The sequence below is a fragment of the Phyllostomus hastatus genome, unplaced genomic scaffold, assembly GCF_019186645.2.
Source record: "Phyllostomus hastatus isolate PE091 unplaced genomic scaffold, TTU_PhHast_1.1 phas_scaffold_193, whole genome shotgun sequence".
In the NCBI taxonomy this organism is placed as follows: Eukaryota; Metazoa; Chordata; class Mammalia; order Chiroptera; family Phyllostomidae; genus Phyllostomus; species Phyllostomus hastatus.
In genome coordinates, this window is record NW_025334015.1 from 12,367,344 (window position 1) to 12,395,251 (window position 27,908).

At 55.3% G+C, this 27,908-nt stretch overlaps 2 protein-coding genes across 3 annotated transcripts in view; one reads left to right on the forward strand and one right to left on the reverse strand.

The window, feature by feature from the left end:
* KIRREL3 (kirre like nephrin family adhesion molecule 3) overlaps positions 1–27,908 on the forward strand; it is a 502,887-nt gene that overhangs the window by 412,195 nt on the left and 62,784 nt on the right. For both annotated transcript variants that reach the window (XM_045860273.1, XM_045860274.1), the window contains exons 4-5: positions 7,085–7,234; positions 11,810–11,959. In XM_045860273.1, coding sequence (XP_045716229.1) covers positions 7,085–7,234; positions 11,810–11,959 — 300 coding nt within the window. The remainder of the gene's footprint in view (positions 1–7,084; positions 7,235–11,809; positions 11,960–27,908) is intronic.
* Positions 25,221–27,908, reverse strand: part of LOC123832559 — a 28,186-nt gene continuing 25,498 nt past the window's right edge. Inside the window, exons 9-10 of the mRNA XM_045860278.1 lie at positions 26,426–26,570; positions 25,221–26,311 (exon numbers count right to left, since the gene is read on the reverse strand). Of these exons, the coding sequence (XP_045716234.1) occupies positions 26,245–26,311; positions 26,426–26,570 (212 nt within the window). The 3' untranslated portion in view covers positions 25,221–26,244. The remainder of the gene's footprint in view (positions 26,312–26,425; positions 26,571–27,908) is intronic.

A 27,908-nucleotide genomic window follows, 5' to 3' on the forward strand; every position in this document is an offset into this window, starting at 1 on the left:
GGATGGGGAGCCCGTGGGGGGTGAGGTGGGGGCATAGCAGCTCTGCCCCAGGTCAGGAGCCCTCCAGAGCCTTCCTGATGCCTGCCACCCCCGCCCCACTCTCTGGGCCAGGCTGCGCCTGCACCAGCCCCTTTCAGGCCTGAAAAGCCGGGGGTCCTCTGCCACCTGCCGCCACCTCCCTCACTCCGCCCTCCACCATCCCCCAGCACCTGCCCTGCCCCTGCCATCCTGACTCACAGCTCCCCACATGGGGTCACAGGTGCACAGGAGACTCAGAGCCCACCCTCCTCTCTACCCTTCCCAGCCCGAAGCAGCCCCCGCCTACAGCAGTTTGGAAAGAAAGTTCCAAAGCCCTCCCCGTAAACCCACCACTCCTGCCACTGAGTGGAACAGAGTGCCATGCTGGGGACCTCAAGCCAGACTCCATCCTGACCCTGCCACTGTGTACCTGAGGGCCCAGGTGTCCTCTCTGAGCTCAGTGGGGGGATGCAGTCTCCCACCCCCACATCGGTGCTGGGAAGGCCACTCAGAGTCGGTGAGGTGCTCGCTTGGCCTGCACAGGCCTCGCAGCCTGGGCGTGTATGGAGACACGCGGGCCATGGGCAGCCGCCTCAGGGGCTCTGAATGGCCACTGGACCCCAGTTCTGCAAGCCCCTTTCCTTCCTGGGAAGCAACCGGGAAAGCATGCCTGCAGTCACAACCAGGAGCACGTTCCCCTCTGGGGGACCCCCCAAATGTGAGAGAGCTCCGAGGGCGCCTCCACCCCGCCCGCCCCTTTAGTTCCGTGCTGTTTTCAGTTCTGGGCCAGGGCCAGGGTCCGGCTGTGAGGTCTTGGGCAGGTTCTGTTACGTAACGGGCTGAGAACTGTTATAAAGGACTTTAAGCTGTGGCCCTGGGCCCCTGGACAGCCTCACCTTCACGTGGGTCTGACACGGTCCCATCGCACAGGAGAGAATTCAGTCACAACCTCCGTTAAGGCTGTCAATGAGCGTTCACATTCAATGAAAGTTAGCTATGACTGACCCTATAATAATGAAAATACTTACAGTATACACCTAGTTATATGTGCATGATAACATAATCATTATATACATAATGGCTATTTATATAACAATAAGTACAATCATTATTATACCTCCTTTCTTTCCTACCCGCTGTGGTGGCCAGTTCTGGGCTCCACCCCGAACCCTGACCGGGGGTGCTGGCTGCCAGCTGGAAGGAAGCTGGGCAAACTTAGAAGAGAACCGAGCAATTGCTTTTCACCCCGAGGATTCTCTGCCTCTCTTTAGATGCTTTGAGGGGGCTGCCTGGTTGGTGGGGTGAGTACTTGTTTGAGAATCAAAATCGGGTTTCAGGCCCTTAATTCAATAGCCAACATGGGATAATGGCAAGAAAACAAGGTTTGCAGCCAGAGACACTGGTTTTGGATTACACCTGGGCCCATTGTGTGACCTTGAATTACACCTGGGCTCACTATGTGACTTTGAGTTGTACCTGGGTCCACTGCATAATCTTGAGTTACATATGGGGTCACTATGTGACCTTGAATTACACTTAGGCCCAGTGCATGACTTTGAATTACACCTGAGCTCACTGAGTGACCTTGAATTATACCTGGGCTCACTATGTGACCTTGAGTTGCACCCAGATCCACTGCATAATCATGAGTTATACATGGGGTCACTATAGGACATTGAATTACACCCAGGCCCACTGCATGACCTTGAATTATACCTGGGTTTGCTATGTGACCTTGAATTACACCTGGGCCCACTGTATGACCTTGATCATGTCACCTCATTTCTAGGAGCCTCAGTTCATCTCTAAACTGTAGGTAACAACAGCTAACGGGCACTGTAGTTACATTCAAATGCCTGGCATAAAGTCGGTTTTCATGAATAACTCAGATACTTTTGTTCTGTGAAGCCCAGCTCCGTGAGACCCTGGCCCTTCCCCTGCATTTCTCACTCCACGCCCTCTGTGTGGCCCGCTCAGCACAGTGTCCATGTCATCGGTAGTTCACAGTGAAAAACAACTTCCCATGGTAACTCCAGACTTCAGGAGACACACTGCAGTAGGTAAGCTCTAAGGACCACCGGCCCCTAAACAGGGGTCCGTCCAGAGCTTCCACACTGGGCCAGGCACTGGGGAGGCAACTTGGAAAAGACAGCCGTGGCCCCTGCCCTCAAGGGGTTTAGCCTCCGTTTCTTATTGACTGTTGTTTCTTTGGCATCTAACATACGCATATGTAGTAGGCGCTCAATAAAGTTTTGAAGAAATAAAGGGAGGTGAGAAGGAGGAAGAGGGGAGCTGAGGAGGAGGAGGAGAGAAGGGAAGATGAAGATCCCTCTGGGTGGCAAAGAGTACCCAGGGGTGCAGGCAAAGATGGAAATGGGGGCAGGGCTGGTCCTTCGGTGACAGTGACCTCAGGGCTGACGCGGGAGGCCTGCCGGGAGGACGCCTGTGAACAGCCGGCCCAGGGCTGCTGCTGAGCAGCCAGGCGGCGGGGCCAGGTGCTGTCCTGCGGACCCTGGACAGCCGTTAGAGTTTCCGCCTCTTGAGAAAGGGAAAATGTGGGGCAAGTGGCAGTTTTGAAAGAAAAGTCCAGGGCGGGACCCGAAAGCTTTCTCGGTCTGTTTCTAAAACCCAGGCTGAGACGATGAAGCCCGGCCTTTGGGTTGTGCAGCGGGAGTGGAGCAGGAAGGGCTTGGCTGGGAGCCGTTCCGGGACAAGGCTGGGTCAGACCAGCGATGGCACCGATTGAAAGTAAAGCATGAGGCCCTGACCAGTGTGGCTCAGTGGGTTGGGCGTTGACCCACAAAGTGAAAGCTCACTGCTTTGATTCCTGGTTGGGGCACATGTCTGGGTTGTAAGATAACTGGGTCATCTTACAGTCCCCATCACGGGTGCATGTAAGAGGCAACCAATTGATGTTTCTCTCTCACATAGATGTTTCTCTCCCTCTCTTTCTCCCTCTTTTCCCCTGTCTCAAAAATAAATTAAACATCTTTAAAATAAATAAATAAATACAGCATGAGCCCTGGCCAGTGTGGCTCAGTTAGTTGGAGCACCCTCCCATAAACCAATAGGTCACAGGTTCAATTCTCGGTCCTGGCACGTACCTGGGTTGCAGGTTTGGTCCCTGGTCAGGGTACATACAAGAGACAACCAATCAATATTTCTCTCCCTCTCTCTCTTCCTCCTTTCCCCTCTTTAAAATCAATGATCATGTCCTTGGATGAGAAAAAAAAAATAGGATAAAATAAAATAAAAATAAAGCTTGAAAAGGGAGGTCACACTGACTACCAGGAGAACATCAGGGGATGAAATGGGAAACTGAGGCAGAAAATCTTGGACAGAGGGCGCAGGGTGTGCTGAGTCTACCGTGAGTTCCAGGACGTCCCTCCCTGCTCAGGTCAGAGTCGGGGGGGGGGGGGGACAGACCTTGGCTGGGGGCGGAGGGGGACGTCAGGTCCCGGTCATCAGTTTCTCACAGACAGCCCAGTGCCTGCCTCAGAGCAAGTCTCAATAAACTCGTCACTGAACAGATGTTCTCAGGGGGCTTCCTGTCTACCAACCATATGCAGCTGGTCATAGCAAAGGGTGCCAGGCTCATTCAAATGCCCCTTCCTTGGAGGAGGAAACGTGGGGACTAGGGAACCGGGAGTGAGGGGAGGGTCAGGGCACCCTTTGGGCCAGGACCTCCCCTGGCCTGCTGCGGTGTGCCTAGGGGTCCTGAGCTGGGAGGAGAGGCCCCAAGGGCTGTCCCATGGGTGAAAAGAAGTGGGCCCACCCCTCCCCCTCCCCATCCACAGCACCTCAACTTTTATCTACTCGAGAGACTGACGCTGCATTTATGATTCTGTTTTTTAAAAAGCATCCCATTGATTTAAAAGGGAAAAAAGTATTTGTAGTGTCTTGTATTGAATATGCAAAAATTAAAATTAGACTGAAAAAGAAAATTGCCAGTGAAAGCACAAACATAATTTGCAAATTCTGTTCTCTGGGTGGTTTGGGGGGACTATTCTGTGTGTCGTCTGTGCCCAGAAACCTTCTTTCCATGGAAAAGCTGAGGGGACCCAGACAGACAGGGAGTGAGAACCACACGTCTCTCAGACGCCAGCTAGGGTGGAGACGCCTCCACTCGAGGGACCCCCTCACCCCTGCTCTTCCTGCCCTCAGGCTCCTTCCTGTAGGCCCCAGGTCTTGTCTGGGGGGTGCTCTTCTGCCTGCTCTCCCTCCTGGCTCTGAGACACCCCCCAAAGTGAAATAGTGGCTCTTCAGCATCCACCGCCAAGGCCCGCTTTCACAGGGCACACCCCCACACCTTCCTCCAGAGCCTGGTTTCCATGGCGACCGCCTCTCCTCCCTCAGGGCACCATCCCCGCCACACTAGGGTACCTCCTCCAGCTCTCCTCGGGATGTTTCCTGCGCCCAGCTCTCTGGTTCTGCTCACCAGCCCCGAGAGAAAGCGGGGTCAGGGGTGGGGCAGCACTTTGGGGGCCCCCATTCGTGGACGTTTCTGACGTCTTGGGCACCACCGTGTTTCGGGCCTTCTCAGCAGAGCCCCTCGGCTTCCTGCTGACAACGCGCTCGCTCGCTGTGATGACATGCTCTTCCACAGCCTCTGCGGCTGTCTTGACTCCGTCCTCTTTGCGAGAAAGATTCGGAGATAAAGGAATGAGCTGAGATTTCATCCTCGGAGCGGAGAGAGGAAGCTCAGAGAGAAGCATGCTCCCCATCTGTTCTCCCCCACCCCCCGTGGCTCCCCACTCTCAGGCACATCCCTTCCCCGATCCCGGCCGCCTCTTGCCCCTGCCCTTCCTCTTCCTGCCCCTCCTGCCCCTTTCTCCTGCTCTCCTCACCCCTCGCCCTCACGCCCTCTCCCCATCTCCTTTCTCTCTCCTCTCGTCCCTCCTTCTCTCTCTTCTTTTGGTGCCAGAAACAGCCTAATTACAACAGAGAATGCAAAGAGTCAAAGAGGAAAGAAAAACACCACACATAGCTGATTAAAATGTCCTATAAAATCTAATTTGTAAAGCTCAAATCAGAATAAAAAGTGTTACTCCCACAATTCCGGGCCCATTTGACTGTGAGGGAGGCCTCTCAGAGACCCAGCCAGGGGCCCATCGGGCTACAGACCAGCCACCTACCCTCCTGCCACAGACTCTCACACGTGGACTCTGTTGCTCCTTTTGGGGGCTCTGCCCACCTGCCGCCACCACCCTGCTCCCCTTAGAGCGGCACACCAGTCACTCCCTTCTTAGGGCCATCAGTGGAGAGGTCTGTCCTATCTGTGCTCTGAGCCCTGGACTTTGTGTCCCCAAGGTGAGCAACAGCCAGTGTCTAGGACCTTTGGGGCCATCCTGCCTCTTCCCAGTCGGGGAAGAGAGGCTTCGGCAGCAGCCTGCCCCCCAGGTCCAGTTTTCCTGGGCTGTGTATTTGCGTCTGCAGAGCAGGGCTCGGGAAAGGAGGGAGGCCCGGAGTCAGTGGACCCCAGGTCAAACCCCTGCCCCGCCACTCACTGGCTGTGTGACCCTGGGCAGGTGATTTTGCCTATCTGATCCTGGTTCCACGGTGCACCATGGGGCGAGTTCTGCCCTGCAGTGTAATCAGATAGACTACAGCAGGAAGGGGACGTGAAACGTGGTCGCACTGTGGGCAGGTGCTCAGTAAATGCCATCGCCCTGTTGCCCGCTCAGCTGTGGCCCCCCCAGGGAGCGTGGTCACTGCACCCCCATCTGCAGCAGCCCCTCCAGGGCCAGGCTCAGCGATCTGCACGCAGCGTAGCTCAGCAGGTGAGAACATAGTCTTCGGGGCCCGAAAGTCTTGTGATCGCAGCCCTAGTTCTGCCCCGAGATGCGCCCCAGACAGTCCAGTGAGCCTCTGAGGTCCCAGTTCCTAAGCCCCTGGGAAATGGGGTTGATGAGGTCCATGTGAGGGTGCAGCCCCTCAAGGTGAGGTGCACGCAGCACCTGGTCAGTAGCAACAACCACAGACCCTGTGACTGTCTTTCACCTCCTGTGCCTCAACTGGAAAATGGGAATCAAAATAGCACCAACCTCACAGGTTGGCATGAGGATGGAAACATTAATGAGCTAACATTTTAAACCCTAGAGCGATGCCGGGCACATTGTACACACTGCATTTAATAAAACACGACCTGGCCGCTCACGTGGCTCAGTGCCCTCTCGCTCTGAGGTATCTGCGGGAGGGGGAACCTGGGGGCCCAGCCCTGACTTCCTCCCCGGGGATATTGAGGCTGGAGTAGGGTCTGCTGCAGGAAAGAAAGGGGCTGGGAGGACGTGTGGAGAGGAGAGTGGCCCCTCATGCCACACTCCCCGCCACCACGGCTCCACCACACTCACCTGCCAGGTTTGGCCAAGGCCCATCCCCGAGCCACACAAACCATAGCATTATTCCCAGGACCCTCGGGTTTAACCAAAGCGCACCACTCCCCACGCCTGCTGTCTTCGTGGAGCACACGCCCCTCAGAACGTGGCCAGCCCGAGGGTCTCGGTCCTGCCCCTGCCCTGCTGTGGAAGTGGGCACCAGCACGTGGTGTGAAGTAGGAGCTAGCCAAATGGAAAGGGGAAAACACATCCCGCCCTGCCCAAGTGGCTCAGTTGGTTGGAGCATTGTCCTGTGGACCGAAGGTTGTGGGTTCAATCGTCGGTCAGGGCACATAAAAGAGGAAACTAGTTGACGTTTCTCTCTCACATTATTGTCTCTCTCTCTCTCTTTCTCTCTCCCTCTCTTCCCCTCTCTCTAAGAATCAGTGAGTTTGTCCTCAAATGAGAATTTAAAAAAGAAAGAGAAAAGCACGTACCAAGGGCAGCGAGTGGTGGGAGTGGCCCGTTTGGGGGAGGGCGACTGCCTCAGCCTGAGTGTATGTGGGTCAGGTGGGGATCCAGCTGGGGGCAGTGAGGGAGCCACCGCTGGGCCCCAGGCGGGAAGGGGATGTCCTGGGGTGGGGGTGGACCTCATCCCTGGGACGGCCTGGGCTCCACCACCATCACTTGGGGAGAAGCCCCCCAGGCTCTGCTCCCTGCAGTGATAGACCACTGTGCTTGTCTCCCCACAGGTCAAGTGTACTCCTTCAGCCAGCAGCCCCAGGACCAGGCCGTGGTGTCGGGGCAGCCAGTAACACTGCTTTGTGCCATTCCGGAATATGATGGCTTTGTCCTGTGGATCAAAGACGGCTTGGCACTGGGTGTGGGCAGGGACCTCTCAAGTAAGTACCCCCAGACCTCCCCCACCTTCCTGGAAAGGCCTGGGACCCACCCCTGCCTTCCCCACCCACCCACCCACCGCCCCCCAGGAATCCCACCTCAGGGGGTCAGTGTGGCTCCCCCAGGCAGAGTCGGGCTGCGCAGGCCCTAGGTCCAGGGTCCAGGGGATCCGAGGGCCCCTCAGACAACTGGAACTCAATGACCACTAACCCCTCAATTCTAGTGCTCGCTCCCAAACCTGACACAGCGCTGCCCCAGACCGTCTGTTCTAAAGTCAAACTTGATTCCTGTCAAGTCAAATTTCCAGAGATGACATGTTCTTGTTTCTGCGTCCAAAATGCACTCCCCACTTTTGTCACCACCTGGTTCTTCCAAGCTCCCATCCGTCAAATGGAGCCAAACAGATTGAAAACTCACACACACACACACACACACACACACACACACAAAACCCTACAGTCACCATGTAACAGGAAGAAAAGAAAAAAAAAAGTGTTTGAAATAAAATCAGAACCTTGCCCAGCCCTCGCCCCCAGGCTGGCACTGACCTGAGATGCACTGGTGGCTCCTGGGGCCATTGGTGGCGGGCACCTGCGCTCCCTGGTCGGCACCATGCCCACGCACCTGTTAACTATTGTGCATGTCAGCCCTCTAGCCGGTAGACCTGTCTTCCCAATCCGTCCCCTCCCCTGGGAGAAAAGAGCGTGGAACCACCCTCCATGCCACATGCCCCATCCAGCATCCTTCCTCTCCCCTGAGGACACCAGGCCTGCGACTGCTTGTTAGGCTTGGCACAAACTGTAAAACTCAGGACCAGGGACCTGGGTGTCCCTGCAACTGGGGACTGGCTGAGGGCAGAAGAGGAGAGAAAAACGTGTATTTGACAGAGAAGCAGCCTGGCCCCTCTCGTGGGGTACAGCCATGGGAAAGTAAAAATCAAAGTGCTCTCTGCAACATGATGGTGGGGGAATTAATATTTTAAAGTGTGAGTTATGTCTTGCCAAAAATGTATATTGAAAAATTATAGCGACGGCCAATGGCATCACAGGATGTGAGTGCTGCGGCCCAACTGAGCGTGGAGGAAACACACAACAATAGCTCCAGAATGTGTGAAGCTGCCATAACATTTAAGCACGATGGGAACCAGCCGTGTTCCAGGCCTCTGGACTCCCGGACCCTAGAGGAACTGCGGGGAGGATGCGGCCTTCCCACACTAGAATCGCTCGTGCCCTGCATGTCTCAGAGCCTGGCCCCGCACTGTTGCTGGTTAAGGAGGCTCTCGGGGACCCCAGTCAATGGTTTCCAGCCCTCGGTCGGGAACTGTGGTCTTGCTGAGTCAGTGAGGCCCCGGGTCCCTGGGGTGGGTCACAGACTGGTCATTGCTGCACAGATCACTGAGCCTCTGTGCTCATTTCCATGAATGGCTTTCCGGGCTCCAGGACCAGGTCCTGCTGGTGCTGGAGGGCGCTGGGCACTGACGAGCAGGCGTCTGCTTCTCCCTCGCCTTGACTCCATTTATTCGAAGAAGTTCAGCCATCTCCCTGCAGAGCCAACAAACTCCAAATCCTGGTAGGGCGTTTCCTCTGCATTTGACCACCGGTTCCCAAAATAGCATCAAGGCAATAATGACAGACACGCACACACCCCACAAATACTGAGGGGAAAGTGAGAGTAACAGATCTCAGTTCAGTTCAGCGAGTGTTTTGCAGAGCACTTAGCACCACTCCATTTTCCTGCGGGGCAACTGAGGCTCCGTCTTGCGGGACTTCCGCCTGCTGCGGCCTGCGTGCAGTCCCCCAGGAATGGTGCCCTGGACAAAGACCACACAGTCTTTCTGGTCACCACGGCTGGAAAAAACAGTCAAAGGAAGTGATTTATAAATATACTTCCTCGTGTTGATAGCACACTTTTCTTTTAAGAAGCTCAGGCAGTCTCTCATAAACCTACAACGGTCCACAGGGAGAAACAGAAGGGTTTTCCCCTTTATGTGTCAGGTAAACAGAGTCACAGCTGAGAGAGAAATTGATTCAAATATACACTAAAGCCCAGTAGCTGGGACCCTGGCCCCTCACCCCCAAAAGGCCCAGACACCGGGTCTGCTCTCATTTAGAAAGACGGGACCTCTTTGCTGCCCTGCCTCACGGACACTGTCCTGTAAACCACCACGTACAGACCACCCACAAGGTGCCAGGCACCTGACACAGGTTGTCCCGTCCAATTGTCACCAGGACTCTGCGAGGTCCTAGTTTCGCTCTCACGTTACTGATGACAGAAGCACAAAATAAAAGTGACTGACCCAGGACACCACGTACAGGATGGGAGACGGCTGGCATTTATTTGAACCCAAGCAATCTGACCGCAGAACCCAGACTCCCCCTGACACTGCCTCTCCTGCGAATAGCAAGAGGGAGTAAACGCTGCTGTGGAAGGAGCTAGAACTTGCTCAGACTCTACGCTTCTGGATGTTTTCTGAAGACGCTGCCAGTCCTTGGGATATCATCACAGCTCTGTCACCTAATTAGGCAAACACAAACAAACCCATCACTGATGTTTTCAGCAGCTCCTGAGAGTGAAATCGTGGCTGATCGCTTGCTTGCTTGCGAGAAAACAAAAACACCAGCTCCAGCCAAGAGGCCTGCGGTGGGGCGGGAACTCATCACAGGACAGCGGGATCAGAGGCTGGGCCCAAGGGGCTGGCGCGGTCAGCCAGCTGCACTGAGCAGGGCAGCGCCAGGGAGAGCACTGGCTAGAACCCATTTCCAGCCCTCAGCCTGGGGAGACCAGTCTAACTCACCTGGGCTCCTTCCCCAGACCTGGCAGAGGGCAGACAGGGCGGGCAGGAGGGGAGGCAGAGGCGGTGCTGTGGGGGTGGGCAGTGCCCTGCTGCTTGCCCTGTGAGCCTCTCTCTGGCCTGGCCTGAGCCGCTGTGGAGGGCAGGCCACCTAACTGCATGTTGGGGACATGCCAGCCATGAAGACATGAGCCTCAAGGGCTCTGCTGCACAAGGAGCACCCGCAAAACGTACTGGGAAACCCAGCAGAGAATGACAGCTACCTTCAGGGACCAGGAGTGGGGGGCCCTGCATCACCCACCCTCCAGGGAGCCCTGACCTGCCTCTGGAAGACCCTTAGCTTGTGGAGGTGGATGGGGCCATAGAGCTTCAATATTTTTCATCGGTAGAAACCTCTGCAGAGTCCCTGACAGATGGTCACACCACCTGTGCTTGAATACAGCCAGTGACAGAGACCTCACCACCACTCCTGGCAGCCCCGACCCTTGTTGGACACCTCGGTTTGTTAACATTCTAAAGCATTTCCCTGTGGCGATTCTGCCGTCAGTGCTGATGCAGTCCTAGGGAGGAACAAAAATGCATCTGACGGACATGGAGAGACTTCGAAATGTTTAAAGAGAGAGAGCTTTGCACGTCCCTGTCTGTCTCTGTCCGTGTCTCTCACTTGCTTAAGCCCTGGTCTCCCCTTTTAAAGGCCAAATGTGTTCAACTCTCCTCTCCTGTGGCACCTTTCGGAGAAGTCACACTGTCCTGGTGAAGGCCTTTCAGAAAGAGGAGTCATTTGGGACTGCCCAAAGGTGGACAGGCGGTGGACAGGCCTCTGAGGAGAGAAAGGGACCAGGACAGGGAGGCGGTACCTTATGAGGGACGGTGGGGGGAGGGCAGAGCTCAGACAAGGGGAGGGGTGGAAACAGATCCCACTGCGGGAAAGTAAGGGGGCTTAGGACCCAAGACCCTGGAAAGAGAGGAGCTGCCCAGCGTGGTCAGCTATGACTTGGGTTGGTGTTTACATTCAACCCTACACAGCAGCAGGGAAGCTGATGAATGATTTATCATGCTCAAGCCTTTATTTATCTATTATTCATTTTCAGAGATACAGGGGGCCCCAGATCCCTAAGTGTCCTTATAAGTGCTTAATCAGACCCTGGGGTTTGGGGGTGAGCCAGAGACGTGAGGAGAAAAGGGCCGCTGATGGTTCAAAGTGACCCGAGCTTCCTGGGCACTGGCAGGGTGGGCCCAGGCTGTGCATCCTGAACAAAACTTCTCCCCAAAGTCACTCTGAATCCTTTCACAAACACTTTTCTGTTTTATTCCTTCTCTCACTCTCTCTCTATCTCTCTCTCCCTGCCCCACTCCCCGTTCTGTCTGTCTGTGGACCCCAGCCCGGCTCTTTCTGTCCCCGTGTGTATGAGTCCTTACCAAAATGCATGTCTACTTGGTAAACCATGATGCTCAGCGCTCCGCTTTCTGCAGTAACAAGCCTGCTGGGTCTGTCCCCACTTAGCATTTCCCTCCGCATTCTCTCCTTCGCTCTCTAACGATAGCTCCCCCAACAGTTCTAGACTTAAAATCGACAATTCCCTTGCCCGCCCACACTCTGCCCCAGTGCCCCGGGGACACTCGCATGGCTGGGCTCCTCACGCTGAGCTGGGGACCCGAGCCGCTGCCTGCTCTGCCAGCCGCTAAGACGGCCCAGCCCCTGCTCAGATGTGTGCCGCTGTCCTGTTGCCAAGAATGTCACCTCCACGCCTGGGCCAGCCCCTTTGATCTGCCTGCTGCCCCACAGGTTACCCACAGTACCTGGTGGTGGGGAACCACCTGTCGGGAGAGCACCACCTGAAGATCCTGCGGGCAGAGCTGCAAGATGACGCCGTGTACGAGTGCCAGGCCATCCAGGCCGCCATCCGGTCCCGGCCCGCACGCCTCACCGTCCTGGGTAAGCACTGTCCGCTGCGGGGCAAGGACACCATGGGGGACACCACAGGCTCAGTTCCAGAAGGTGCCTCCCGCCCCAGTGCAGGGGGCTCCCGGTGGGCCAAGCCCCAGGTGTTGTCTCACAGGGCTCGGCCGCCGGCCCCACTGTCTTCATAACCCCCTCCCCACCAAAAGGGAAAAAGTGGAAGTTCCTGCCCTCGATATCAGAAGGCCACGGCCACCTTCCCTGTGACCTTGTCTACCGTGTGGTTTAATTCTAGCTCAGGGAATGGACAGGGGCTCCTGGATGCTCATTGGTTCCATCAGAAAACCTGCTCTCCATGCACAATCTGCCGGGCCCTGTGCTAGGTGATGGAGAGACGGAGGAGAAGGTGACACTGCTTTGAGTCACTTCTTTCTGGATTGACCTCCCTCAGGTGCTAACCAAGCCCCATCTGGCCAGTTCCCCTGTCAGAGTCCCCAGCTTGCTTGTCCCTGTGACTTCAGCATCCGCAGGGACCACTGCAGCCACTGTTCCCTGTCCTGTCCCCCCTTCCCTGCTCCTGGGAACCCTGAGCGGATGACATCGTGTCTGGGAAAACTCACGTCCGGTGCTTATTTCAGTTCACAACTTTGCTCTTGGTCTCTCTTCATCTCGGTTTCCCAGGAGCCTGGTGTCCCCAGGATATCCTGCCTAAACAGGGCACCCCGTGCCTCACTGGGGACACCTGCCGGGACACAGGGAATGGGCTCACTACCTCTTCAGTTGCCTCACCCCTGCCGCCTCCTTCCTCCAGCACGAGGTCACGGAGGAGCCAGGCCCCTGGGAACAGAGCCTCGCACACAAGTAATAATATCTGCGTGTCTGCAGCTGTCAACGGCAGCTCTCAAAGTACTTTCACTTACCCTTCTTCAGCAATTTTGATGCAGAACTGCTGTGGGGCAGAACTGCCACCCCGGTGAGAAACTAAGGCTCTGAGAAGCAAAGGGCCTGGGCCAGGCCTCTGGCCGGAGCTCTGGGCACCACCGTAGGGCGTGTCCACCAAGCCCCCTGCGGGACAGAGCTCAGCAGCCAGAGAGGGGCTCCCGGGTTCTGCCCCGCCTGCCTCCTCGCAGTTCCTGAGAACTGAGAGCTTTGACAGCGGGGTCAGCAGCCTGGGGTGCTGCCCCCTCGCCTAGCAGAGAAGGCGCAGGGCCGCACCGCGATGAAATATTTACGCAGGTGTCAGGTCATCTTCAGACCTACACGGGCAGTGGGCGGGCAGATTAGCCCAGCGCAGCGACAGACAGGCCCCGGAGGACCACTTACTGAGTCAGAGCCTGGCTTTCCGAGACAGGGAGGAGGAGATGGGGCCAGGCTCAGAGCCTCCTGCGGCCGTTGCGTCTCCCCGGGCCTGCGTTGAGGGGGACAAGAAAAGCAAGCCCGGCTGGCGGGGTGGATACGCTGAAGTGACGTGGTCGGGAAGTGGGCCTTCGGGCAGTCGTCAGGAATGGTGAGGGGTCAGCCGCCATTCCATCTCTCCTGAGATGGGGATGAAAGTGGAGCTGGGTACGGGGCTTGAGGGGAGAGAAAGGCAGATTTCGTGACAAATATATTGTCTGGTTTATGAGGCTTGCAAAACACCGGAACAGATTTGCTGAGCCAAGTTGTGGGATCTTCATCTTCAGAGGTTGTTTAGCCCCATCCCCGGGAGGATCTGCCTCCTGCTTCCTTGCTCCCTGTGGGAGGGGACCGAAGAGGCTAAAGTGAGCGGGGAGCAGGGCGTCGCCCACCTGCGCTCCCCGCAGGCCCTAAAATGGGTGGGGGTGCGTGTCGTCCTGAAGTGGTCGTCCAGGCAGCAGAGCCCCACCCGGTCCTGCCACACAAGGTACAGGTTCCGTTCCTTCTGTCACAGTTAGGAAACAAAGTCCGAATTACTCCAAATGTTTGACAGATAAGGGAATCAAGACGGAGAGAGGCAAAGGCACTTACAGGAGGTCACACAGTTTAATTACACTCAGACCAGACCCCAGATTTTCCATCTGCAGCCAAAGCCCTCTGCCTGACCCCCATGTTCCCAGATGCCGGCAGAATCTCCCTCATCTGGCCGGATGAGGGCCGGGCTTCTGGGAGCAGGGCCTCGGGTCTGGTCCAGACAGACCTGACTTTGTCTCAGGCCCCATCGCAATGGCATTCGCTCCCCCTCCTCCCTCTCCAGCGGCACGGCCTGGCACTGCCTCTGGGCACAGAGCTGGTTTGTGCAGGGAAGATGTTTCATTCAAGTGCGGGGCATACTGAGGAGGCAGAAGGGAGAGTTTCCAGGGCAGCCCAGCGGGGAGGCCTGGGTGACATTCCTGAGAGCCAGGAAGGGGCCTGAGCAGGGACCTTTCACGCAGACTCCACAAAAACAGCTCCTCCTAAATACACCAACCCCCAGCCAGAAAGAGCTTCCCCGACTCCTCAGGGCCACCCTAGGCCCCCACCCCTGAGCTGGTCCTGTAGGTCCCCAGCCCTCGGCTGGTCCTGAAGGGTTCTGCCCAAGGGACCAGCCTGGCTGCCCTTCTCTGTGGTAGACAGCCCCACCTGCTGCCCTGGAGGGAGGCCCTGCACACAGGAGCTCACCCAGCCTTCTGGAAGGTGAGCCCTGGCCTGTACATGGTGGTAGGCAGGCAGAGAGGCTGTTTCGCCCGAAGGGAGAGGGGTGCTTCCACCCTGCCCAGCCAGCTTCCCAGCCCAGACCCCATCTGTTCCACTGTGACGTCTCGGCCTGGGAAAATATCCCAGCCGGTTCCCCAAGAGGGTAGAGGGAGGTGGCTGCCTTTCCTGTGTTCCAGGAATGAGAGAGCTTCCTAATTTAGTCTGTATTTGCCTGAGATCGATTTTTAATTAAATAAAGTAAGAGCCTGATTAGAACCTGCAGAAGATGCGAGAGCAGAATCAGATGGTATTCTGGCAAAACTGCAAAGCAAACACTTTGGCTGGAACAGAGGGAGACCCCCAGGGGTCTTCCATCAAAGCACCAAGTGAGGAGGGCAAATACAAGAGACTATAGCCCACAGATGTGCATTGTGAAAATATGCATCTGCCGGCACCGCTTGGAGAAGCCAGTGGTGGGGGGGCCGGATCACAGAGCCTGCCGGGCTCCCGGGAGGGCGCGGGGACTCGGGCCCAGCAGCCAAACCCAGAGTCACAGACATATTAATTAGCCTTGCGTTTCCAGCTCTCAGATGCAATCAGGCAAGGAGCAACGCTGAGCTGAGCATTTGCTCCCCCAGAAGGCACATGGCTGGGGGAGGGAGAGAGGAACAGGGCGGGTGGGGGCAGAGAGAGGGCAGGGGCTGTACTTGGGAGACTGAGCCAAACAAAGCCTGGGGGCCAGTCCAGGCCAAGGGGCCGCCTTCCCTCTGTGACCCAGCCAGCCAGGGACCATGCTCTGACTCAAGTCAGCTCGAGACATGCATCTTTCCGCCCCCAGAACATCTGAAAATCCCGGTATCGTGGAAAGAGCAGCAGTCCCGGTCCGGCCATGAACCAGCTGTGTGACCTTGGCCCTGTTACTCCGCCCCCGGGGGTCCCAGTGGCCTCATCTGTTCAATGGTGGTGGTGGTGGCACATAAGATGACCTCTAAGAACTGTGCAGCTCCCAGAACGCATGGCTTCCACACTAAGGACCCAAATGTCACAGCAGCTATTTTAGGTAAATGCTCTAACCTGTACTGGACCCGGGATTTGTGTGGTGGCAGAGGCAGAGGAGGGGACAGTTTTCAGTGAGGACAGAGATGGGGCCTCTCAAGTCCCATCCAGCTCTGGCATTGGGAAATGGGCCGTACATCTTGGTCTAGAGTCCCCCTCTGTCTCCAGCCTCCCCCCTCCCTTGTCTGCAGAGACACAGAGCAGTTGACCACGTGCCTGTGCAGAGCCGGGGGACAGGAGGGAGAGCCCTGACTGGGGAGGGGATACCTGCCTGCAGCTTAGTGCCTGTGTGACCTTGGGCAGGTCCTTAGGGCTGGCCCTGGGTCTCTAGTTCAGTTCTCTTTAAACAGTACTTAGTACTCAATGCGGTTTGAGGGTTTTTAATAAACAAGTGAATGAATGAGTGAATGAGTGAAGTTTCTAGTTCTTAATCTATAAAATAAGGATAATAAAAATACCAACCTTCCAGAATTGTGATCGTCACACTAACATGCACACATGTACCCACACACACACACACGCACATGCATGCAGACTGCCCCTTCTCCCTCCTGCAGGAACCCCAGGGTTGAAAACTCCTAAACTGTGCCGGGGCCAAGGCTGAAAGGAGGCTATTGCGCTTGGTCTTTCTACGTGCCTGAAAACTTGGGAAGCAAGGCGCTGAGGGACCAGAGGGGGGAGGAGTTGATCAACAAATATTTACTGAGCACTTTTCAGGTGCCAAGCACGGATCTGGGTGCTTGAGATGCATCCGTAAACAAAAGAGAAGACCAGGCCCCGCCCAGCAGAGCATGTTCTAGCAGGAAACAGATGGAGACCAGTAACAACACAGAGTAAACAAGTAAACCACGCCGCTGTGTCGGTGTCCGCTGGCATGAGCACCGTGAGAAAGAGGGGCAGTGGGGTGAGGGGACTGCAAGTAGGCAGGGCAGGGGGGTGGGTGCCAGATTAATTATTTAAAAAGGTGTTTTCCCAGTCTCCCTCCCCCACCCCTCTTCTTCCTGGCCCGTTCTAATATTAACACTGCTGCCTGGTAGCTCCCATCAGAAACAAAGCTTCCCAAACCAACATGAATTATTGAACACGGCGACCAAGTCAGCTGAACTAAAGAGAGCGTCTTTAAACTGACATCAGGCCCAGAATACTGAGAGGGGAAAACAGATAAGGTCCGGGCGTGTCCTAACCTTGTGCCTCTTTTAAATGCATGAGCCCTCTGCAACTCCGCCACCAGGGGAACTGCAGGCAGAGAGGTCCTGAGTGCACCCCCCACGGCCGACCCCTCACCTCGGGGGAGGTACACCCAGGGAGTGGCAGTGGATGACTCAGGCCCTGAAGCAAGCGAAGGCAGAGCTGACCCAGAACCCAAGAGCTCTGGCTTCTAAAACAGTTCTTCCCCCCGAGATGGTGGCGAGAACCCCGCCGCCTTTGCTCTGTCAGTGGGGGACCGCCTGAGTGGTTCTTCAGGACAGAGAAACTGCATGCCCCGAATGAAGCCCAGGCCCCCTCTGAGGCCGACCCTCTGCCCTGTCTCCAGCCCTAGCTTGGCCCACCTCGCTCTGAGGATGGCCCCCTGCCTGAGGTCCCCTCCACTTCCCACACTTCTGTGCCCTTGTCACTGCATGGTTCTGCCTAGAATGCCATTCCCACCCTTCTTCCCTCATCCAACTCTTGCTCACCTGTCAGGATTCATCTTAGACATCACCTCCTCCAGGAAGCCCTCCCTGAACCTCACATGGCCTCACTGTCCCCCTTTGTGCCCCCTGAGGCTGCCATTCACATGTCCACCAAAACACTCACCCCAATTACATTGCAAGTAACTGTCCCACATCTGGCTTCCCCACCGGGTCTCTCGGGGGAGCATCCCGAGTCCCTCACGCCCAGAGCAGCCTGTGAGCGCCTGCCTGGTGCTCAGTAAATGTTCCCCTTGTCACTGTAGTAAGAGGGTTTGGGGCACACGACGGGGCGGTTCCACTGCACCTCACCAGGGGGAGTGGGGCCGGTGGCGAGTAAGCCCGGGGAGCACGTGACAGTCGTGTTGTGTGCTGTGCTGTGCTGTGTTCGGACAGGGGACCTGCCTTCCCAGTTTAGAGCCCAACTCTGGGAGCCAGAATGCCTGCACTGGAAGCCCGGCTGTGTCAGCCTCTCCTTGGCGCGACCTTGGGCAAGTCATTCAACCACTCTGTGCATCCATTTCCTCATGTGTAGAAGGGGGAACAGTAGAGAACCCGGCCCTCTCAGGGTTGGAGAGCATGTAATGAAAGAACACATGCAAAGCCCTCACGCAGCGGGCCTGTCACCACCGACGATCAGCACCGTACCTGCAGCTGCTGTCGCTCTGGCCCCCGCAGCGTTCAGCGTTCACCACGAGCAAGCCCTCCTCCTCCTCCTCCTCCTCCTCCTCCTCCTCCTCCCTCCTCCTCCTCCTCCTCCGGGGATCAGGCTCCAGTCCCAGGGAAGCCACCGGCCCAGCACACAGGCAGGAAGAGGGGCTTCCCGCAGCCCCTCCTGCTCGCTCCAGCTCGGGGAAGACAGGCAGAATTGATTTCCTTATCTCCTCATTAGGCGTGTTTCGCTGGGCCCCGGCCTGGTCCTGGGTACCGTATCTCATCTGTGCTGTGTGCCTGGTTCCTGCCACATTCATTACCCTGCGGTCACCCCCAAATAGGGCAGCAAACAAGCCAAAGATGGGAGATGGGAACGAACAAAGCCTCCTTATCTCCTGAAGCCCCAGACGGGAGTTGGGCCTGAGCTTCTCCCTCCCCCACCGCGACCCCTGCTGCCTGCTCCTCCCCACTCCTTTCTGCTACCCTGCCCTTCTGGGGGGCCCCAGCCACCCCTGGGCCCCCTGGTCCAGAAGCTGATTCCCCTCTTCTCCTCACCGTGGCTACTGCACACCCCTCTTGGCCCTCCCCATTTAAATCTGTGCTTACCTGCTGGGACCAGCTGCTAGGGGAGCGTGGCTCGGACTCACTGAGGGACCTTAAGCTGACTCATAGTCTTGCTCCTAAATTATAGCATAACGTCCCTGGGGGCAGGGGACCTGGTCTCCAAGGTCCACACTGTGGATTCAGTGCCGTGCCCCCTGACAGGCCGCCCAGAGCAGTCGTTGGTGGAAAGTGGGGGTGTGAGAGGGAGAGTGAGAGTGGGGCACCCTGCAGCCGCTGGGTTCAGGGTGCTGACTTTGGAGCTGAATCCCTGGGGGCCCTCGCACCCTGAGGTCACCCCCCCACCCCGAGTCTTTTGTCCCTCCAACCGTCATGCTGTCATGGAAGGAACAGCCTCTCTGCCTGCCCCCACCCCCTGCACCCTGTTCTGCACCTGAGCCTCAGCTGGGCTGCAGGAGAGCCCACTCCCCTAGCCCAGGGCCCATCCACCATGGTGGGAGATGAGGGAGGAGGCAGGTGCTGAGGGACCTCCAGGGAGGCTGGGGCTCCATGAGGGCCGGAGGCAACTCGGCATGTCCCCTCTCAGATGGAATGTAGGTGGCAGGGGCAGGCAGGGGCCTCTTCCAGCAGGGGGTGCAGCCTGACACAAAGGACACACACCCTCTGTGTCACCCTACCTGGCGTTGCCCTGGCCGGCCGCAACAGACTCAGGCAACGAGAGGGGAGCTACCTGGCCTAACTAGGCGGCCTTGCAGGAAGGACCCGATGCCCAGCACTGCCTCAGGGGCAGTGCCCCCCACTTAAAGCTGGAGCAGTGTCCCAAACAGCCCCCCAGGGCCTGCCCCCTCTGCCTCCTCCAGCAGCTCTTGCTGTCAACACGAGCACGAGGCAAGCTCTGTGCACCACAAGGTGCTCAGCCTCCTGCTCCTGGACCCCACTGCCACCCCATTCCCAGTGTGCTGACCCCCCGAGTCCCCCCATCACTGAACGAGGCAGCCCTGCAGCGCTGAAGTGTGATCCTCCCGCCCCGGGCCCTGTGCTTCTTCAGGACGGGCTGCACCTGGGGGTGGGCAGCCTTGCGGCAGAGCTCCCGTCAGCCACCGGCCGGCCATGATGCAGGAGCTGAGATACTTGACCTCTCGGGACCCCCGTCTCCCTTGTAAAATCAGCTGGAGAGGGGACTCCACAGCCTGACTGTGATTCTCCCTCCTCTGATCCTGGTTTGAGGTTGGGCAGGAGGGTCATTGTTCCCTGAGTCCTTGTTCCCTTCGCTCCTGAGACCAAGGGTATATACGTCTCTGCATTAACCGAGCCTGACCTGGGAGAGGTAGCTCAGCAAAGGGGAGTGTGAGCTCGAACCATGGATGTTTGCACAAGTCTGGGCTTTGACCCTCTGGTGTCGGCCACCGGACGCAGAACCAGCAGCTCCCAGGAGCCTGGGCAATTTCAATCACTTTCTGTAGTTCTTACACAGCAGGTGCCCTGAGGAGGCTGCACCCACTCTGCCACCTCCGGCTGGGCACGGCTTCCAACACCCTCCGCAGCTGCAGAACACAGGCAAGGGCCACCTGTGCAGGGGACCCTGCGGGGTCCTCAGCCAGGAACCCAGCTGCTGCTGGCCCTTAGAAGACTCCCTATTTATGTATCAGTCTTATTCATACATGTCTAACCTCAAGGTCAAAACACTGGTGTGCACACACATCCATACACACGCACACTCAGGGCTTGGCCCAGTCCCCAGTGCCCATAGTGAGGAGACACAAGAACACTCAGTCCATACAGAAGCAGTTGCTGATGGGAAATGGACAGTCTTGGTGACTGAACTAAAGCATTGGCCCTCCCCCCTTGTCAGGCCCAAAGAGATTGGAGTTGGTGGAGCATGAGATCCCTAGCACAAGGCCCCACTGCTCTATCGATCCCCCCTAATGAGAAAGGAAGTGGAGGGAAGAGTCACAGCCACCTTGAGGGAAGGCCAGGGCCCGCCAGTCCCACCGAGGCGAATGGCCCCTGTCCTGGCCCAGCCCCTGGGCACGGCATGCACCACACCCAGGACCCCGGCTGGCAGGGAGGCCAGCCCCAGGGAAGCCCCAGAGGCCGAGCTGGAATGGGACATTTCGGAGGATAAAAATAGCACGAGGCTTCCCTCCTCTGACCTCAGCCGGGGCCCGAGACCAGGGTTTCATGGCAAATTATGGATTTAAAACTAGCCATGAATCTCCATTACAGCATGAAATGAGAAAGGAAAATGCTACTAAATGGAAGCCTTTCCTCAGCAGCCAGCGGGGCAGGGAGGGGTGTCACTTTAGGAGGGAGTTGAAAGCCGAAGTCACAAAACCCAAGGCAGACTCAGAGAGGCTAAGATCAAGGACAGTCCCGGAGACAGAGGCCCCGCAGAGGGAGTGGGGTCCAGACCTCCGGGAGACGCCCACTGTGCTCGTCAGCAGAGGACACGGCAGCGGCAGAGCGGGCAGCGCCCACCTGCAGGTGCCACGACCTAGGCTCCGCGCTCCCTGCAAAGTGAGGGCGCCTGGCCTCCTCAGGAGAGGGTGGGCCAGAGTGCTGCTGTTTTGTTGGGTGTAGGGACGGGACCTGCATTGCAGATGCAGTGAGGGGGGGCGCAGGGGGCAGGGGAGGGGGGGGAGAGAGGCACTTCAGGAACCTTGGCCCACCGCCTGGGTGACCCGCACACGTGCCAGGCAGACCCCACGTCCCCTTTCCTAGACAAGAAAGGTGGCACATGAAGACACTCATGAACTTGCCCAAGGTCACACATCAAGAGAGAAAAAGAGTCAGAATCTGAACTCAGTTTCTGTGGCCCCAAATCCCCTGCCCTTAGAGGCCCGTGCCCCCCGCCCCGCCCCCCGTCATCCAGAGCTGTGCTCAGACCCACTGCACCCACTGCTGTCTGGCTCCTCCCTTCAGATGTGGAGGCAGCACCAGTCTCTCTCCAGCCTCGGGGGCCTCTGGGAGCCCCGTCCGAGCACGAGCCCCATCCCTGGGACCCCACAGTCACAGAGGTGGCCTGTGCAGTGAACCGCGGGCTTTGGAAAACCCTTCCCGGCAGCCCATTCCCCAGACGCGCCCGGGCACCAGGGCCCCGAGCAGCACAGCATCCATTTTCCATCTCATTGGGTCCTGTTACCAGGGGGCTGCCCGCCGCTCCTCTCCCCATCACTCGGGGCCTCTAAATTGTCCCGTCTGTGTGGAGGGGGCTCTCCTAAGAGGGAAGCTCATCGGCACCCGGAAGCCCACACAGCTGCCTCCAGCTCCCAGAAATAAATAGCTGAGCCCCACGGCCCAGGAAGGCTGACTTCCAAAGGAATGTTGCGTTTTCACAAGCCTATCAAGGTGTTGGTAAATGTTTATAGAAAGGAAGAACTTCCCACATGTAAATATGTCAAGAAAGGTGTTAGCAGCTGAGAAATCACCCAGGGCCAGGAAGAGCAGGGAAGCCTTGGGGTAGAGGGCAAGAACGGAGTGGGGGGGCAGGAGGGGCGGGGGCAGCCTGAGGGCCAAAGAGCCACCCCCACCCAAGAGCCGGTACTGCTCTTCCCCGGAACACACGGCTCCCTCCCACCTGCCACCTGCTTCCCCTCTGTCTGCGCAGTGAGAGACACACACATAGTCCCCACGGTGCTGGAGACAACTCGCTTTACAGAGGGGTCGACTGAGGTCAGAAAGGAAAGAGAATATTCCAGAGGCTGCAGGATGCGCAGGAAAGGGAAACCTGTCGTCTCTGATTCCTCAGGATGGAGGAAGGTGGGCCCTGAGTGCGGGTCCCCTGGGACTCCCCCATCTCTCCTCCAGTCCAAGTCCCAAATTCCAACTTGTCCTGAGTAACCATTCTGCTCATGACCAAAACCTAACCTTGGGAAGACCCCACAAACCTAACCTTGATTAGAGAATTTTAGAGCTGAATGGAGCCTGCCAATCAAGGGTTCTTTATTCATTCCATTTTTCAACATATGAGGGGGGAACCCACAGAAACCTAGAATTATCTTCTGGAGGGCGGTCCCCTTGGAGTACAGGCTTCCCTGCTAGGTGAGCGTTCTAGGAACCCATCTGCATCAGTGTGCCAGCTGGCATTGTTGTGAGAGGCTGCATTTGGCTTCCATGAATTTTTGTTGAAGACTCCTTTCATGTATTTGCCCATTTCATGATGGGTGATTGATGAGTCCACCTGCCCACACCATGCCGAATATTCAGCAGTTTTTGACCAAAAATGGCATGACCCCCGGGCCCCACCCTCCCTAGGCTCCCGATCTCACCCCAAGCAACATTTTTGTTTCCCTGGATGAAAAAAGTCCTCAAAGGCAAACGTTTTGCTGATGTGGAGGAGGTAAAACAAAAAAAACGGCAGAACTAACAGGCGTCAAAATCGACGAGTTAAACTGTTCTGAGCCGTGGAAAAAAGTCACGATGGGCACATTGCTTCAAATAGAGAATACTTTGAAGGTGACTGAAGTTTAAACATGTAAGAATAAGCACACAATTTTTTATAAATAAATTCCAGTTTTGAGGGGAGTCCTTCCTTGTATACCTACCAGGCACTAGACACTGGGAATATTCATCAGTGATCAAAACTGATTAGACTCTTGCCTTCATGGAACTTCGATCCTGGAACAGTAACAATGAACACAGGATGGAAATGTCATTTACTAGAGGGTGGTGAGTGCTGTCCAAACAAGGGCCCAGGGGACTGTGTGTCCTGGAGGGACAAGCAGGCGGCCTGGTTATCTTTCCCTTTATTTTTTTTTAAGATTTTATTTATTTATTTTTTAGAGAGGGAAGGGAGGGAGAAAGAGAGAGAGAGAAATATCAATGTGAGGTTGCTGGGGGTCATGGCCTGCAACCCAGGCATGTACCGTGACTGGGAATCGAACCTGCAACACTTTGGTTCGCAGCCTGCACTCAATCCACTGAGCTATGCCAGCCAGGGTTTTCCCTTTATTTTTTTACAGCTTGATTGACACATAATTGACACCCCCCTAAATTCACTCATTTTAAGTGCACAGCTTAATGGTTGCTAGCGAATTTACACAGTTAGGCAGCCATCACCGAGATCCAGTGTGAGGCCATTTCCACAAGTCCCTTGTCAATTTCCACTTCCATCCTGTTCCCAGGCCGCTGCTGGCCTGCTTTCTGTCTGCAGATTTGCCTCTTCCGGACGTTTCCACAAATGGGATCACACCACATGCGGCCTTTTGTGTCCGGCTCCTTTCACTTAACAGAGTGTTTCTGAGGTTCACTGATGTTTGTACCATGTGTCAATAGTGCATTCGTTGTCATCGCTGAGTGGCATCCGTCGTGTGGCTAGACCGCATTCTGTTCATCCTTTTGTCACTTGGCGGACATCTGGGTCACTTCCAGTGTGGTGGATAGCGCTGCTGTGAACATTCACACACAAGTGCACGGGTGTGTCCACATTTTCATTTTTCATGGGTAAGTTTTAGGAGTGGAATAGCTAGGTCGTGTGGGAAGTTCAAGCACAGCTTTTTGAGAAAGTGCCAAATCATTGTACTTTCCACAGCAGCTGTTTTGTTTTATGGCATTCCCACCGTGAATGAGAGTTTCGGGTCTCCACGATCTCATCGATACTTGTCGTAGTCTGCCTTGTCTATGACGGCTATTCTAATGGGTTTGAAGTGACATCCGATGATGGATTTAATTTGCATTCCCCTAATGACTAATGATATCAAGCATCCTTTGATGTGATAATTATCCACTTTCTATTTCCCTTGGTAAAATGTCTATTCAAATCTTTTGCCCATTTTTAAAAAGGATCATTTGTCTTATTGTGTTGTGAGAGCTCTTCATATATTCTGGACACAAGTTCTTTATGAGATATTTAATTTGCAAATATTTTTCTCAGTTTCTGGCTTGTCTCTTTATCTCCTTACTGCTATCTTTCGAGGCACAAAAGATTGTCATTTTAATCAAGTCCAGGTTAGTATATTTTCTCTTTTATGGATTGTGCTTTTGACATTGTATCCAAGAACTCGGTCTAATCTGAGTTCCCAGAGGTTGACTCCTATATTTTTGTCCACAAGTTCTATGGTTGTAGCTATTATATTTAGCCTGTAGTGTAAGTCACGTTAAGTTAGTTTTGGGGCAGGACGTGAGGCAGGAAACTCAATCCACCATTTCTGCATACAGCTCTCAGGCCGTCCCAGCATCCTCTGTTGGAAAACATCATCCTTCTCCCCACTGAATTACCTCCGCACCTTTTCCGTGTGAGGGTCCTTATCTGGACTCGCAGTTACGGTGCGCTGGTCTAAATATATGCCTATTCTTCGGCCAGCACCACACTGTCTTACATACTGTCACTTTATAGTAAACTGGAAATTCAGGACAAGGAAGTCCTCCAATTTCTTTCTTTTTCAAAATGGCTTCAGCAGTTTTGGGGTCTCCTATAATTCCATGTGAATTTTAGGATCACCTTAATTTCTGCAAAATGGTTGCTGGGGTTTCTACGGGAATTGTGTTACAGCTGAAGCCCAACGTGAGGTGACTCGCCGCCCCCACATGCTGCGTCTTCCAGCCCACGGCTGTGGACCGTCTCCCTGTGTGTTTAGGTCTTTCATTTTTCCCAGCAACACTTCTTAGTTTTTAGCATGCATCTTGTACTGCTTTTGCTAAATGTATTCCTAAGTATTTTATTATTTTTGATGCTATTGTGAATGAAATTCTCTCTTAATTTCATTTTCAGATTGTCCCTTGCTAAATATAGAAACACAAATGATTTTTGTATATGGATCTTAGAGTCTCTTGTTGAACTCATTTTTTAGATTTCAAATTTTTTTGCTGATGAATTCCTTAAGATTTTATGCACATAGGATCACATATGTAAGAACAGTGATAGTCTTGTTTTCCATTCGGGTGCATTTTATCTCCTTAGGGCCTGTCTGGACAGGGGTGTCCCACCCATGGTCCTCGGGCTGCGTGCGGCCCAGGATGGCTATAAATGGCGGCCCAACACAACATCATACACTTACTTAAAAACTTTATTTTTTTTTTTTGCTCATCAGTATTTGTTAGTGTTTGGGTATTTAATGTGTGGCCAAGACAATTCTTCTTCTTCCAATGGCCCCAGAGACGCTGAAAGGTTAAACAGTCCTGGCTGGAGCTTCCAGTGCCCAGCTGGATGAAAGTGGTGAGAGCAGACACGTGGCTTCACGCCCAGCCCCGGGGAGGGCACTCGGTCTTTGCCCATGAAGCACAACATAAGCTGTGAGTGTCCTATGCGCGCCCTGCAGTGGGCTGAAGCAATCTCCATCGCTCTTCTTCACTGAGAGGCTTTACCATAAATGGTACTGAGTTTTGTGAAATGCTCTTACTGCATCTATCGAGATGATTGTGTGGTTTTTGTTCTTTATGTGACATGCTAAATGACATTAATTGATTCTCCAATGTCAAACCGACCTTGAATTCCTGAGGAAAATCCCACATGGTCAAGGTATATAATCTTGTTTTCATGTTGCTAGGTTCCGTTGGCTAAATTTGGGTTGGGGGGTTCATGCACACTCGTGATGGACAATGGTCTGGAGTTCTCTGGCGATGCCTTTGTCTGGCTGCATTATCGAGGTAACGCTGGTCTTGTGGGGTGAGTCAGCAAGTGCTCCTTCCTCCTCTTCTGTCCGGAAGATCCTGTGAAGGGCTGATACTGTTTCTTCTTTAAATATCAGATAGAGCTCATCAGCAAAGCCATCTGGGCCTGGAGTTGTCTTTGTGGGAAGATTTTTTATTTTGTTAATTCAATGTTTTCCCTGTTGTAGCTTTGTTCATCTCTCTGTAGAATGTGGCTTTTAAAGAAAAACTGTAAGAGTTTGGGAAAGGAGTTAGCTGGGAATCTTGGGGCAAAATCCCTACTTGAAGTGAAAAAATGGAGTGATTGAAGGATTCCCAACAGGAGTGACATGATCTGACTTACCTTCTGGAAGGGTCACATCGGCTGCTGGCCTGAGAACACACGTGAAGAGGACAAGGGCCGGGGCCCGACAAGAGGCCCCTGCGGGGCACGGACGAGAGGGGAGGGGACACCGGCCATGATGGTAGCGGTGCGGCTGTGACAGTGGCTATGAGAGAAAGACGAGGGTTACGGATGACACAGAGGCAGAAAATTCTGGATGGAGGAGTGCATTTCTGGGGAGAGGTTTCACGTTCTCAAAGGAGTTGCTTGATAAGCTCCCCAAAGGATAAAAATGGCAGATGCAGAGCATCCCCTTTGTTTTTAGGAAACTGTGGTTCCGCAGGGTTCGTTCCTCCCCCAGGGCCACCCAGGGCACCAGCAGTAACGCTGGGGCTAGCCCAGGTGCTTTCTCCACCCCCTGAGGGCTTGCCTAAATGGCTCATGTGATAGCAACCCTCCACCCCCACCCCAGCCAGTGAGATCCCCTCCCCCTGCCTGGGAGAGAGAGAGGCTGTACAGAGAGGGCCCTCCTCTGGGTCCGGCTTCAGGTGCCCCCTGCCCCCTGTCCCTTCACAGTCACCCACCCCGCTTCCCCATGACCATGGGTCTGCCCCGGGGCCCAGGCTTCGCGCCTCCCCAGGAGGAGCTGAGAGCAAACCTCTCTGCCACTCACAGCTCCCTTTCCACACAGAAAAGCAACCCCTTATCTGCCTTGGAGAACGAGAGCCCTCGGTTTTTATCTGTGAGGCAATCTTATCTAAACAGGTTCAGGTGGCAAGACTGAAAGAGAAAAATAATTAAGGGGGAGGCAGGTGAGATGTTGACATTATTATTACTTAAGTGCTGCAAAGCTTTTAGTTCATGTTTTTATACCGTGACACCCGGCGAGGGGAAATCTGCTCGGGCCATTATCTGAGCCGCACAGCCGCTCACCCCACCTCCCCGCCACCTATAAATCTGATTAAACAGGTTCCATTGGCAAGACAGGGAAATAATTAAGGGAAAGGTAGGTGAAATGTTGATGTTATTACCGTAATACAACAGCCTGTTTAGTCACTATGCCGGCGAGATGCAGCCGAAGGGAATCGGTTTTGAAGATTACCTCCGCACGGCGCACGGCGCAGACCGAAGCACCGCAAGCCCAGCCGCGGGGGGACCGGCTGCGAACGAGGACGCGGTTCCAAGTCGGCGCCATCTCTCAGGGGCTGTTGAGCCCACAATGTGCCTGTGGACGGCATCCTGGGTCCTCGCAAACCCTTCCTTGCCCACGTATTTGTTGACTAGAGACACAGCACCAAAAGTTAAAAAAAAAAAAAAAGGGTGGGGGGAGAATGATTCTGCTGCCCCTGGTCCTAAAACCCCATAGCAGGAGATCTCCTCCGGAGGGGGCGGCACCGCCGCGTGTGAGCCTGTGAGCCGGTGCTCCAGGGAATGTTCCCCCTCCCCCACCCCCCGGCCGAGGCGGCCCACCCGAGGGGCTGCTCCCTGACCTCCCTGGGGGGAG